The 13,181-nt window shown below is 49.5% G+C and overlaps 1 protein-coding gene across 1 annotated transcript in view; it reads left to right on the top strand.

Annotated features, from left to right (window-relative positions):
- The window catches only part of Stat2 (signal transducer and activator of transcription 2), a 22,405-nt gene extending 11,214 nt beyond the window's left edge, over nucleotides 1-11,191 (top strand). The window contains exons 13-24 of the mRNA XM_005371199.3: nucleotides 1,500-1,593; nucleotides 1,705-1,749; nucleotides 1,858-1,941; nucleotides 2,250-2,348; nucleotides 2,444-2,579; nucleotides 2,684-2,736; nucleotides 2,849-2,943; nucleotides 3,803-3,939; nucleotides 4,291-4,473; nucleotides 4,641-4,698; nucleotides 9,154-9,419; nucleotides 9,620-11,191. Of these exons, the coding sequence (XP_005371256.1) occupies nucleotides 1,500-1,593; nucleotides 1,705-1,749; nucleotides 1,858-1,941; nucleotides 2,250-2,348; nucleotides 2,444-2,579; nucleotides 2,684-2,736; nucleotides 2,849-2,943; nucleotides 3,803-3,939; nucleotides 4,291-4,473; nucleotides 4,641-4,698; nucleotides 9,154-9,419; nucleotides 9,620-9,762 (1,393 nt within the window). The 3' untranslated portion in view covers nucleotides 9,763-11,191. The remainder of the gene's footprint in view (nucleotides 1-1,499; nucleotides 1,594-1,704; nucleotides 1,750-1,857; nucleotides 1,942-2,249; nucleotides 2,349-2,443; nucleotides 2,580-2,683; nucleotides 2,737-2,848; nucleotides 2,944-3,802; nucleotides 3,940-4,290; nucleotides 4,474-4,640; nucleotides 4,699-9,153; nucleotides 9,420-9,619) is intronic.
- The last annotated feature ends 1,990 nt before the right edge of the window (nucleotides 11,192-13,181 follow it).

The raw sequence follows: 13,181 nt of genomic DNA, 5'->3' as shown, positions 1-13,181 counted from the left end.
AGAGCTAGTTCCAGGACAGGCTCCAAAGCCACAGAGAAACCCTGTCTCGAAAAAACCAAAAAAAAAAAAAAAAGACTCTTTTATTTTGTTTTTTTTTGAGACAGGGTTTCTCTGTGTAGCCCTGGCTGTCCTGGTGCTCACTGGGCAGACCAGGCTGGCCTTGAACTCAGAGAACTGTCCTTGCCCGTCCACTAGTTTTTAAATTTCAGAATTAAGGGCTGGGGAGATGGCTCAGAGGTTAAGAGCATTACCTGCTCTTCCAAAGGTCCTGAGTTCAATTCCCAGCAACCACATGGTGGCTCACAACCATCTGCACAGACAGGATATTGTATACATAATAAATAAATAAATATTAAAAAAAAAGAATTAAGTCGGGGGGCTGGAGAGGAGGATCAGCAGTTAAGAGCACTGAGTGCTCTTCCAGAGAACCAGGGTTCAATTCCCAGTACCCACAGGCAGACTCATAACTGTCTGTAATTCCACTTTTAGGGTACCCAATACCCTCACATAGACAAATGTGTAGGCAAAACACCAATGCACGTAAAATAAAAATTAATTAACTAAAAATTAATTCAGAGCCAGGCATGGTAGTGCAAGTCTAAATCCTAGCACTGGGGAGGAAGAAGCAGGAAGATCTCTGTGAGTTCAAGACCAGCCTGGTCTATACCGTGGGTTCCAGGACATCTAGGGCTGTGCAGAATTACTAAGTCTCAAAAAAAAATCATTTGCTTATTTATTGTGTGCATGTATTGTATGGACACGTATGTATAACAGAACACATGTGGAGGCCAGAGGATAAATTAGCAGAGGTGATTCTCTCCTTCCATGATGGGTCAAACTCAGGCCAGCAGTCTTGGTGACAAGTGCTTTTCCCCATCGACCATCACACTGGCTCCCATCTTGTCTTTTGAGACAGGGTCTTTCTTTACTGGAATTTGCCAAGTAAGTAGGCTGGCTGACTGGCTAGGCCCAGTGATCTGCCTGTATGTACTCCCTGGTGCTGGGATTACAAATTTGAGTTATCATGCCTGGTTTTTTGACATGGGTTCTGGGGATGAAACAGGATCTTACATTTAAAGGCAAGTACTGGCAGAGCTATCTCTCTTTGCCTTTTTTTTATTTATTTATTATGTATACAGTGTTAGTTTCCATGTCTGCCTACAGGACAGAAGAGGGTACCAGATCTCATTATAGCTGGCTGTGAGCCACCATGTGGTTGCTGGGAATTGAACTCACGACCTCTGGAAGAACAGTCAGTGTTCTTAACCTCTGAGCCATCTCTCCAGCCCCCTGCTGGTTCTTAAAACTAATTCCGAGCATGGAATGGTGGAACACAACTAAAAATTTCAGTACCTGGGAGGCTGGGGCAAGAGAATCTCTGAAAATGCAATGCCAGCCTGGGCTGCATAGTGAAACCTTATCACAGAGAGCGAGAAACAGACAGACAGACAGACGACACTAACCTTACTCTGACTCCATATATCTTTTCCCTGGAACAGCTTCCGGAAGTTCAACATTCTGACCTCAAACCAAAAAACCTTGACCCCTGAGGAGGGCCAGAGACAAGGCTTAATTTGGGACTTCGGCTTCTTGGTAAGAATGGTTAATAGAATTGTCAGCTAATCCAAAGGAGCAGGAGTTAGGGTCTTTCCAGCCTCGGCCTCCGGGTCCCTCCCTGGCAGTGTGTTTCTCCTCCATTTACAGACACTGGTGGAGCAGCGTTCAGGTTCAGGAAAGGGTAACAATAAGGTGAGTGGGGACTCAGCAGAGCTGCGAGCTGGGACCGGTGACTCAGCAGAGCTGCGAGCTGGGACCGGTGACTCAGCAGAGGGCCCTCTGACCACTGTGACTCTCCAGGGGCCGCTGGCTGTGACGGAGGAGTTACACATCATTAACTTCGTGGTGCAATATGTATACCAGGGTCTGAAGATGGAGCTGCAGGTGAGTGAGGAAAAGCAGGCAGCAGGTGTAGAATAGTTAGGGCCATGCTGGCGCACGCCTCTAATCCCAACACTGGGGAGGCAGAGGCGGGCGGGTCTCTGAGAGTTCGAGACTGATCTACAGAGTGGGTTTCAGGGCAGCCAGAGCTGCATAGAGAAACCCTGTCCGGAAAAACCAAAACCAAACAAGCAGAAAAACAATTTAGAAGAAGACACACGGAGGGCACAAACAGAAGAGACCTGGAGTGGGATGTCACCCAGGCCCCGAGGCAGACTTCTGCCACCACCCTGACTGCTGAGTTCTTCCAGACGGACACACTTCCTGTGGTGGTCATTTCCAACATGAACCAGCTCTCCGTTGCTTGGGCCTCAGTTCTCTGGTTCAACATGCTCAGCTCAAACCCCCAGGTAGGAACAGGAGGTGCCTGGGTGAGGAGAAGAGGGGTGTGGGGGGTGGGGGAAGGCCTGCTTCTGAACTGGCTCACCTCCCTCTTCTCCCCCAGAACCTCCAGTTCTTCTGCCAGCCCCCAAAAGCCCCCTGGAGCTTGCTGGAGCCTGTCCTCAGCTGGCAGTTCTCCTCCTACATTGGCCGAGGCCTCGGTTCTGAGCAGCTGAGCATGCTGAGGAACAAGCTATTCGGTACAGTTCTCTTGTCTCTCAGCCTCTGTCTACCCTGGCCTGCTCCTACCCTGTGTCCTACCCCAGGCCCTCGGCCCGGCCCTGAGGCTTCTTCAATCCCACAGGAAAGAACTGCAAGGTGGAGGAGGCACTGTTGTCCTGGGTGGACTTCAGTAAGGTAACTCCCTGCAGCCGGTCCCTCTGTCCCCAGTTCAAATCCTGGCCCTGCCCCCATCCTTCTCTCTAAGGGCAGCTCCACATCTCTTCCTGCCTTTCCATTCCTCCTTCAGCGAGAGAGCCCCCCTGGCAAGATCCCTTTCTGGATATGGCTGGACAAAATTCTGGACCTGGTCCATGACCACCTGAAGGGTCTCTGGAATGACGGGTAAGGCCTTTCACAGAAAGCCTCCCTGTCCCATGTTTGCGCCCACTGGTCTCAGGCGTAGACTTCGTGAGCCCCCCTGTGACACAAGGGAGAAACTACAAGCTAATGGAAAGTCTGGTTAGAAATAGGAATGGTGGCCCTTACTTGTCCAGTGTCTTTGCAGAGCCTGCTGGGTGCGCTCGTGAATTTGTTCATATAGTCCTTAAAACCGCGCTGGACGGTGGATAGTTCCACCTTCCGTCCCATGAGGAAACCCAGTCCTGGAGAAATGAGGAATTTGCTCAATGGACAGAGTTGGGAATGGCCCAGGCCTATGCAACTGCCCATCACCTGGCCTTTGTTACTTTTTACACACAGAGACGGACAGGCAGGCAAGCAGAGAGGGTCTCTCTGTTGTGTAGCTCTGGATGGCTGTCCTGGAACTGGCTGTGTAGACCACGTTGGCCTTGAACTCACAGATCCACCTGCCTCTGCCTCCCAAGAGCTGGCATTAAAGACATTGGATTCCGTGGCCTGCCTTGCTATATTTTTATGTAGTGTGTGTGTGTGTGTGTGTGTGTGTGTGTGTGTGTTGTCAGGGGATAGCTTACAGGAGTGGGTTCTCTCCTTCCACCAGCCCGGATGGTCAGGCTCGGTGGCAGCTACCTGTAGCTGCTGAGGCGCCTTGTGCTTCACCAATGTCTGACTGAATCCTCGCGCCTCTTCAAACCTTGGGGGCAGGAGCATTGTCACTAAAGTTACGTGATTTGATCAAAATGGAAAAGTGTGTAAACGACAAAAACGGGGCCAAAGCCCCCACTTCCATGTAGATGGGACTGGGACCCTGGGATCTATCACATCGTGGCTTCGTCTGCTCCAGGCGCATCATGGGCTTTGTGAGCCGGAGCCAGGAACGCCGGCTGCTGAAGAAGATGGTTTCTGGCACCTTCCTGCTGCGCTTCAGCGAAACTACCGAAGGCGGCATCACTTGCTCGTGGGTGGAACACCAGGATGATGGTCGGTCCCATCCCGCCCCCCTCACCCGGCCCACACCCCTCACCCCGGCCATTCCCGCGGTCTCTGCTTTCTGGGGGCGTTACTTGCTCTTGGGTGGAACACCAGGGTGATGGTCGGGCCCGGCTCCCCCCACCCCGCACCCTCACCCTCACACCGCCCTCCTTTGCCGTTCCTACAGTCTCTGCTTTCTGCCAGGCACCCCACCCCGCCAATCCCTTCTGACCCTTTGCCTACCCTTGGTTTCTGCCTGGATCCGTGCAGTAACTTTGGTGCTGGGCAGCTAGGGGCGGGGAACTTGGGGACTGGTCTCACCTCTGGAGCCCACTTGTTCGGCACCTGTCTGTCCTGCAGATAAAGTGGTCATCTACTCAGTGCAGCCCTACACCAAGGAAGTGCTGCAGTCACTCCCGCTGACAGAAATCATCCGCCACTACCAGGTTCTTGCGGACGAGAATATCCCTGAGAACCCGCTGCAATTCCTCTATCCCAGAATCCCTCGGGACGAAGCTTTTGGGTGCTACTACCAGGAAAAAGGTGGGAAAAGGCTTGGGAATCACTGACATACATCCTTCCTCGAATGAAAGGGGTCTCAGATATTGGCAGATCCTTCCGCACACAGCGCGTTTGCCCGTGCTCGTGCTCTAGGGAGGTCCACTCGTCAGGACCTGTGTGTCTCTCCCACCTTCTGTCTGTCCCCACAGTTGATTTTGAAGAACGGAGGAAATATCTGAAGCACAGGCTCATCGTCATCTCTAACAGGTGAGGTACAAAGGCTTCTCTCAAACCTCTGCAGCCTGCAGCTGCCCAGTTCCGCTCCCGCCGCCTCCTCTCCCTGCAGACCCCCACTCGCCAGCTTCGCTCCTCTCTCTCATGGTTTCCTGCCGTCTCCAGACCAATTCCCCCATAGTCATGATTGCAACCACTCATGGCACCCCTACTGGTGCCAGGCCCAGGATGGGATGCTCCGGAGACTTTTGTTGTTTAACCCTTATGAGGCCCCACTGGAGCAAGAGCTAAAAGTGTGTCATTTCTGGGAACTGGGCTGAGTGTTTTTGTGTATTTTCTTATGCTGTTGACTCTTCCCATTCTGTCCTTGAGGGGTGCTGATATTTCAGTGTAGTGAAGCAGCATTCTGAGCGAGTCAGGTCTGTCAGAGCCTTCTTTCCTTTGCTGATTGACCAACTCTTGGCTTGTTTGTTGTTGCTGTTGTTGTTGTTGTTTAAGACAAAATGCTGCTGGCCTGGAATCTGCTGTGTAGACCAGGCTGGCCTTGAACTCGCAGAGATCCTCCTGTCTCTGCTTCCCAGGTGCAGGGGTTAAAGGCACAAGAACTGTGCCTGGCTTTTTTTTTTCTTCTTTAGTTTATAGCTGGCATATAGTATTTGTATGTATTTACGGGGTACAGTGTGATAATTTGATAGATGCCTATATTATATTAACCAACTCGGGATAATTGGCATTTATTATTTTGTTTTATATGTGTGGGTGTTTGGCCTGCAGGTATGTCTGTGTACTGCTTTTGTGTCTGTTGCCTGTGGAGGCCAGAAGACAGTGTCAGATCCCCTGGCACCGGGGTTGCAGTGGTTGGGAGCTGCCATGTGGCACTGGCAATCAAACCTAGGACCTCTGCAAGAGCAGTAATATGCTCTTAACCGCGGAGCCATCTTTCTAGCCCTTCCCCTTTGTTTGAGGCAAGGTCTCATGTAGCTGAGGCTGGTCTTGAACTCCTGACCACTCTGCCTCTGCTTTCCAAGTGCCGGGATTACATCCCCCATTTCTATTTTGCGTCTTTTGTTTGTTTGTTTGGGTGGTTAGTTGGTTGGTTGATTATCTGGTTGTTTTCTGAAATAGGATCACACTCTGTTGCCCAGGCCTGTCGGAAGCTCATTATGAAGTCCATTCTGGCCTTGAACATGTAACCTTCTTCCTGCCCTGGCCTCCTGAGTGCTGGGGTTTTTATAGGTATAAGCAGTCCCACCTGGCACTTTGGATTCTCTCAATTAGCTACTCTAGCAACGAGATGTGATCCCACTGATTTGATTGGCATTTTCTTGGTGATTAAACACTTTTCCACGTATGTCGCCGTTTGCATATCTTTTTTTTTTTTTTGAGAAATGTCTACACAGATTTTCAGCCCAAGCCAGGTGTGCCTGCAGTCCCAGCACATGGGAGAATGAGACAGGATCGAGCACCAGTCTAGATAACATGATGAGACCCTGTCTTAGAGAAAAAGAATAAACCTTTGTGAGATCATTTGCTTTTTAAGGATATGTTCATTTTTCCTTACATGTGTGAGTGTCTTGCCTACATGCCTGCCTGCACATCATATGTGTTCCCTGTTCTTCGAGGCCCAAAGAGGAGACATCAGGTCCCCTGGAGCTGAAGTGACAGCCTCCGTGCGGTTGCTGGAACCCGAACCTCAGTCCTCTGCAAGAGCAAATGCTCTTAACCACTGAGCCACCTTTCCAGTCCCTTCCCTGCTTTTTTCCTCTTGAGTTTTTTGTTTCCCTGTAGCTCCTGGATACAAACTTCTTCTTGATGAATAGTGTGTAAGCGGTATTTCCTACTCCGTGCGCCATCTGCTAACTCTGCTGATGGCTGCTTTTGCTGTGGGCATTCTTAGTTAGGTTTAATTGCCTCCGGTCTGTTTTTGCTTTTGTTTTATGTGCTTTCAGGGCCGCGTTATTGTCTCTCTACCAGTGTTTCAAAGTTTTTCTTTTCCTTTTAAGATTCATTTTATTTTTAATCATATATACGTCTGTGGGGGTGGCGTGCAGAGAGGGTTTCCTAGCCCTCGGATCTGGACTTAGAGGCCTTTGTGAGTTGTGAGAATTGAACTCCGGTCCTCTGCAAGAACAGTACTCTCTCTTAACCACTGAGCCATCTCTCCAGCCCTGAGGTTTTTCTTTTATATAATGTTATAATTTCAAGTTTTGTATTTAGGTCTTTGATCTCTTTTGTGTTGATTTTTTTTTTCGAGACAGGGTTTCTCTGTAGCTTTGGAGCCTGTCCTGGCACTAGCTCTTGTAGCCAGGCTGGTCTCGAACTCACAGAGATCCGCCTGCCTCTGCCTCCCGAGTGCTGGGATTAAAGGCGTGCGCCACCACCGCCCGCCCAGCTTTTTTTTTTGAGACAGGGTCTCAGCCTTGGCTTGCCAGGAACTCACCGTGTAGACCAGTCTGATCTTAAATGCACAAAGATCTGCCCACTCCTGCTTCCTGTGTGCTGAGATTACCACCATGCCCTGCTTAAGATTTATCATTTTTAATTGTGTATATGTGTGCGTATGGGTGTATACACATGAGTGTGGGTGCCTGTGGAGGCTGAAGTCCCCCACTCTGGAAAGCCAAAGTTCTGCACTTGGGCACAGGCAGCCGTGAGCCACCTTACCTGGGTGCTGGGACCTGAACTTAGGACTCTGCATTCCCGCTGTCACTGGGACAGTCTCTTGGCTATGTCCACTCTTAACTGCTGGGCTTTCCTCGAGCCCCCGTGTTGGTTTTTAGATTGCATTTATTTTTTATATGTGTATGTATGTGTGCACATGTGCATGCCACAACACATGTGTAGAGGTCAGTGGACAATTTCCAAGAGTTGATTCCCTCTTTCTACCATGTGCGGGTCACAGATTGGACTCCAGCGTTAAGTTTGATGGTAGACACCTTTACCTGCTGAGCCATCTTGCCGGCTCCATGGTTTTTGTATGTGGTGGAAGATTCAAATCTAGATTCATTCTTTTGCAGATGGATGTCCAGCTTATTGAAAAGACTGCGCTTTCTCTCACTATATATTTTTATCATCTTTGTAAAATTAGTTGGCTCTAGGTTTATGAATTTATTTCTGGGTCTATATTCTGTTTCATTGGCCCATATGTCTGACTTTATGTTGGTAAAATTCTGTTTGGTTACTATAATCTTAGTATTATTTTATTATGTTAATTGTCTTTGAATCTCATGCACCTCAGATACACTATATAGCTGTAGCTGGCTTTGAACCTCTGATTCTCCTGCCTTTCCCTCTCAAGGGCTGGAATTTCAGTTGTGTACCACCATACCCCAATCTCCAGTTGTTCTACAATTAGGGGTCTTTTTTTGAGGGTTTTGTTTCATTTGTTTGTTTTTGGTTTTTGGTTTTTCGAGACAGGGTTTCTCTGTGTAACAGTCCTAGCTGTCCTGAAACTAGCTCTTGTAGACCAGGCTGGCCTCACATTCACAGGGATTCACCTGCCTCTGCCTCTCGAGTGCTGGGATTAAAGGCGTGCACCACCACCACCCGGCTAATTAGGGGTCTTTTGAGAGTGCATATAAAGTTTGTTTCTTTTATTTCTGGGAAGAGTGCCCTTTGGTAGAAATTGTATTAAATTGTAAATCATTTCAAGTGACATCCAGAATTCTTCTTTTGACCATCCTGTTGCCTCTGTAGAGTTTTTAAGCACCATCATTCCCGTTTAAGTGATGGTCTGAGCCTAGAGAGATGGTTCAGCAGTTAAGAACAGTTGATTGCTCTTGCCAAGGACCTGGGCTCAGTCCCCAGTGCCCACTTGGTGGCGCACAGCCATTCATAATTCCAGTTCCAGGGGATCAGATGCGCTCTTCTGGCCTCCACACATACCAGGCATGCTTGTGGTGCATAGACAGACATACACATGGGCAGACATGCACACGGGCAGACATACACACGGCAGACATATATGTGGGCATACATACACACGGGCAGAATGCTTGTGCACAGAAAATAAAAATAAAGTTTAAAAGCTGGAAATGATAATCTGATGTTTATCCAACTAGTAAATGAGAGAATTCACTCTAACAAATCTGATCTCAAGGCCAGATGTGTAGTACGTGGCTATGACTCCAGCCCTTGGAGTAGAGGGTAGGAGGTCTAGCCTTGACTATGTAGCGATTTGAAGGCCAACCTGGGTGACGTTGAGACCCTGTCTCAAAAAAGAACAATAACAAAAATCCTAAAATCTTGATGATAAAGCCCAGGGTCTTTAGCCCTTTTGTTCCCCCACCTCACCCCCCAGGCAGGGGGTCTCACTCTGTAGACCAGACTAGGCTCAAAGACACAGAGATCCAACTGCCTCCACCTCCTGAGCGCTGGATTTAAGGTGTGCACAAGCACGCATAGCTCCCCGCCATCTTCTTAGACTGGAAACACTTTTGCTTTGCCACTCACAGAGTCTCGTTCCACTGTCTGTCCTTGTAAACCTAGACAGGCGGACGAGCTGCAGCAACCTCCGGAGCTTCAACAGGAGCCAGAACTGGAGCCATTAGAGCTAAATGCAACCATGGCAACCATGGAGTTAGAGCAAGACCTGGAGTTACCGATGCTGCTGGAGACAGGGCTGGAACTAAACCCCACACCGTGTGTGACCCCACCGCCAAGTCTGGAGACAGACCCAAGACTTGTAGCACAGCTCTTGCCAGAGTCAGATTTACCTCATGATCTGCAGCAGCTGAACATGGAGGAGATGGAAAGTAAGTGATCCGGCTGGGCTGGGGAAAAGGGGACACCTTGCTCTCTGACCCGTTACCAAAAGGTGAGCTCCAAGTCCTCCTGTGTCCGGTCCCCTTCTTCCATTTCTCAGGAGCCCCTTCAGCCCCAGAGTGTGCCTTTCCTGCTAGTCGGGAGCTTCTAACTTGGGTCAGGGCCTGACATTTTTCTCTGTGTGGTCTAGTCTTCAGAAACAGCATAGACATTCGTAACATCATGCCCCACGGGGACCCACTGTTGGCTGGCCAGAACATCGCAGACGAAGCCTACATGTCCTGCCAAAGCCATTTTCATGTGGATGAACCCTTGATTCCTTCTGATGACTAGGAGCCACGTTCCCGTTTTGCCCCGCCCCTCGCACGCACCAGGACGTTGCTTCCAACAGTGGCAAATGAGGCCTTCGAAGCTGCATTAGCCATGAACTTTGGAGTAGGAGGGAAAAGCATAAGATGGCTTGGAAGCTGTGCCAAGGAGTCAGAAGAGACACTGGCTGTAGTCGTACTAGGATCCGAAGGCTGCCTGCCATGCTGGAAGACCCAGGAGTCCTGAGGGCAAGCAGGACATTTGGGAGATTATTAAAGGGTCCAAAGCAGTATTTCTCCAGTATGGGAGGATTTTAGTGGTCTGATGATCGGTAAGGCTAAACTGGTGTGAGCCATAACTGGGTCTTTGTGGGGAGCACAGAGATGGACGGAATTTTGTCTACCCCCCACCCTTTGCAATCCTGGGTCTTACCAAACCCAGAGTCTCACATGTGGTAGGCAACCACATGATACTGAGCCATACCCAAGTCCCGTAGCCCTCCCTTCCGGTTACTTCAGATCTAACCTAACCTTTTCCTTTTCCTTTTCCCCTCTCCTTTTCCCTTCACTCCTGACTCCAGTTCTAAACATCTTTGTTCCCTGTAGAGGCTGAGAGCTGTCTGCTTCAGCCCACTATGTGAAACTCTATCCTGAGGAAGGGCATGCCAATAGGGTTCCTCCTACAGCATCTGCCTGGTGGCGGCGCAGTCCTCCCCTCCACAATAACCCTGAGACTCTTCCGAAGATGTGTAGTTGTGCTGCTTCAGCAGCCTTACCTCTGCTTCCCCAGCTCTGGGGGGCATCCCTCCTAGAGGTCTGGAAGGCAAGGTGTCTGAGCGCTGGGATTGCTTTTCGTGGTGTTCAGTAGGACTGTTTGACAGGAAGTGCCGCAGCTGGGCTGTGATAATAAGTTGTCACTGCTTCTTCTGTACATTGTTAACATGAAAGCACAGCTCCATCCCTTAGGCATGGCCTGGGCAAGGACCTCAGAGGCTTCTGGACATCCTTAAGCCTCAGCCATTGCCAGGGAGCCCGGGAGCAGCTGCCACTACTCTAAGGTCGGCTTGTGGTAGGACTTGGTTAATGAACCTGAGGCATACTGTGACTGTTGCTACCCGGGGTGTCAGAAGAGCAGTCCTGTTGAGGGAGGATGCCATGAAGGGGACTTGAACAAAGCCAAGGGACTAGACGTGGAAGATGCACAGAGGAACAAGGAAACTCAGGGAGCTAAAATCAGAAGTCATGAGAAAAAGGCCCTGGCTGACAGGTGAAGTTAAGATTCCAGCAGAAGCTGGGCTGGGTGGCGTACGCCTTTAATCCTAGCACTCCGGAGGCAGAGGCTGGTGGATCTATGTGAGTTCAAGGCCAGATGGTCTACAAAGTGAGTTCTGGGATAGCCAGGCCTACACAGAAAAAGCCTGTCTCAAAAACCTAAAACACACAGACACAGAAAAAAAAAAAAAGAAAGAAAGAAACCCGGCAAAGCCAGACAGGGTCATATATGCCTTTAATCCCTGCACTCAGGAGGAAGGCAGATGTTTCTGCGTTTTGAGGCAGCCAGGGTGACATAGTGGGACCCCGTGAGAGAGATGGTGGCAAAGCTGCATTCCTTACTTTGTAAGTGCCTGGGTTCCCTGCTGCAGCATCCTTCACCGTGCTACCTATAGTCAGAATGAGTCTTTTGTACGTCATAATAAACTCTTGTTAAAAACAAAAACAGTGGGAGTGTCTCTTTACAATTGTTTGTGTTTCTCTGTCCCCGAAAGCTAATTCCTTAGGGCCAGCAAGGCCAGCCATGTGTAGGCGTTAGGTCATCAAACCCTCTCTCGTCCCTACTACGGTGCATTTCCCTTGTCACAGCCCTCCTTTCCTCTGGTAGTGCGGCCATTTATGTCCCTCAGACGGATAGCTTCAGTGTTACTCAGCTAGTTGGCAAAGTCAAGACATAAACCTGGATCTGGTCATGCCTGGTGACAAACACCCATTATCCCAGCATTTGGGAGGTACAGGCAGGATCAGGAGTTCAAGGCTCAGCCGAGGGTACGTGTTGAGTTCCAGGACAGTCTCAGATGCGTGAGTCCGTGGCTCTAAAATAAACAGGGATCGGACTCTATGCCCCCATGCACCTCCCTTAATCTTGTTTGTTTGTTTTGCAGCTGGAAGGGGCTGAAGCCTTGGATGGCCTGTAGCTCACAGCTCTTTGCCCTCCACAACTGGAATTTCAGTTACGGACCCTCACAGTCAGACTCCTCAGTTGGGCAGGTGGGTGGGGATTTTGTAGACAGGATTTCACTAAGTACTGCAGGCTGACAACAGGGTCATGAGCTGCCTGCCTCTGTCACCTGAGTGCTGGAGCGGGACACAGGTGGATCTCATTGGCAAAGTGTACGTCCTTTGATGTCCATGGAAAAGGACATAAGCAGGATGTTGTTGCGAACACCTGTAATCCTTGGGAGAATGAGGCAGGAGGATCCCCACGAGTCTGAGACCAGCCTGGTCTATATATTATCCAGGATTACTTAATGAGACCCTGTTTAAAAGAAAAAAAATCACCATCTCCTTTCCCTTTTTATTTGTTGAGACTGTGATATATAATTCCCCCTTCTCTTTCTTCCCTCGCAACCCCCCCATGTGCCCCTTCCTTGCCCCCTTTCAAATCCAGGACTTCTTTTTTTTCCCCACTAACCTCCCACCTCTTTGATATTCCACCCTTTGTTTTTCTTTTCTTTGTTGTTTTGCTTTGAGACAAAGTCTCACTATGTAGCTCTGGCTGTCCTGGAACTCACAGAGATCCTCTTGCCTCTGCCTCCAGAGTGCTGGGATTAAAGATGTGCAACCACTGCTTCTGTGCTTTGTTGGTGGCATCCTCTTGTTCTTCTTTTTGTTTTTTTTTAATATTTATTTATTTATTATGTATACAATATTCTGTCTGTGTGTATGTCTGCAGGCCAGAATTCTGGCGTGACTCTGTGGTGATCTGAGTTCCCGCCTTTGGCCAAATACACCCTTGGCCACAAAATCAGGGAAGAAAGCAATGTATCAGGGAAGTCAAGGAAGGAGGCCTGCCACAAGCAGAAAACCTGTCTGGGCTGTCTGAGAAGTCAAACCAAAATGTTGCCAGGCTTGGTGGTACACCTGTAATCCCAGCACTTGGAAGGCAGAGGCAGGAGGATTGCTCTGAATTTGGCATCATTCTGGTCGATATATCAAGGAGTTCCAGGCCAACCAGGACTACATAGCAATACCCCATCAAAAACAAACACCAAAAATTCAGACCAGGTGTGACAGTTCACAGCACTGAGGCAGGAACTGCCGTACATTCCAGACAGGCTGGTGTGAAAAACCCTGTTTTAAAATGGAAGGCAGAGCCGGGCGGTGGTGGCGCACGCCTTTAATCCCAGCACTCAGGAGGCAGAGGCAGGCGGATCTCTGTGAGTTCGAGAC

Source organism: Microtus ochrogaster, unplaced genomic scaffold, assembly GCF_000317375.1.
Source record: "Microtus ochrogaster isolate Prairie Vole_2 unplaced genomic scaffold, MicOch1.0 UNK99, whole genome shotgun sequence".
In the NCBI taxonomy this organism is placed as follows: Eukaryota; Metazoa; Chordata; class Mammalia; order Rodentia; family Cricetidae; genus Microtus; species Microtus ochrogaster.
Note: the sequence above shows the minus strand (reverse complement) of the source record. Positions and strands in the feature narration are given on the sequence as shown.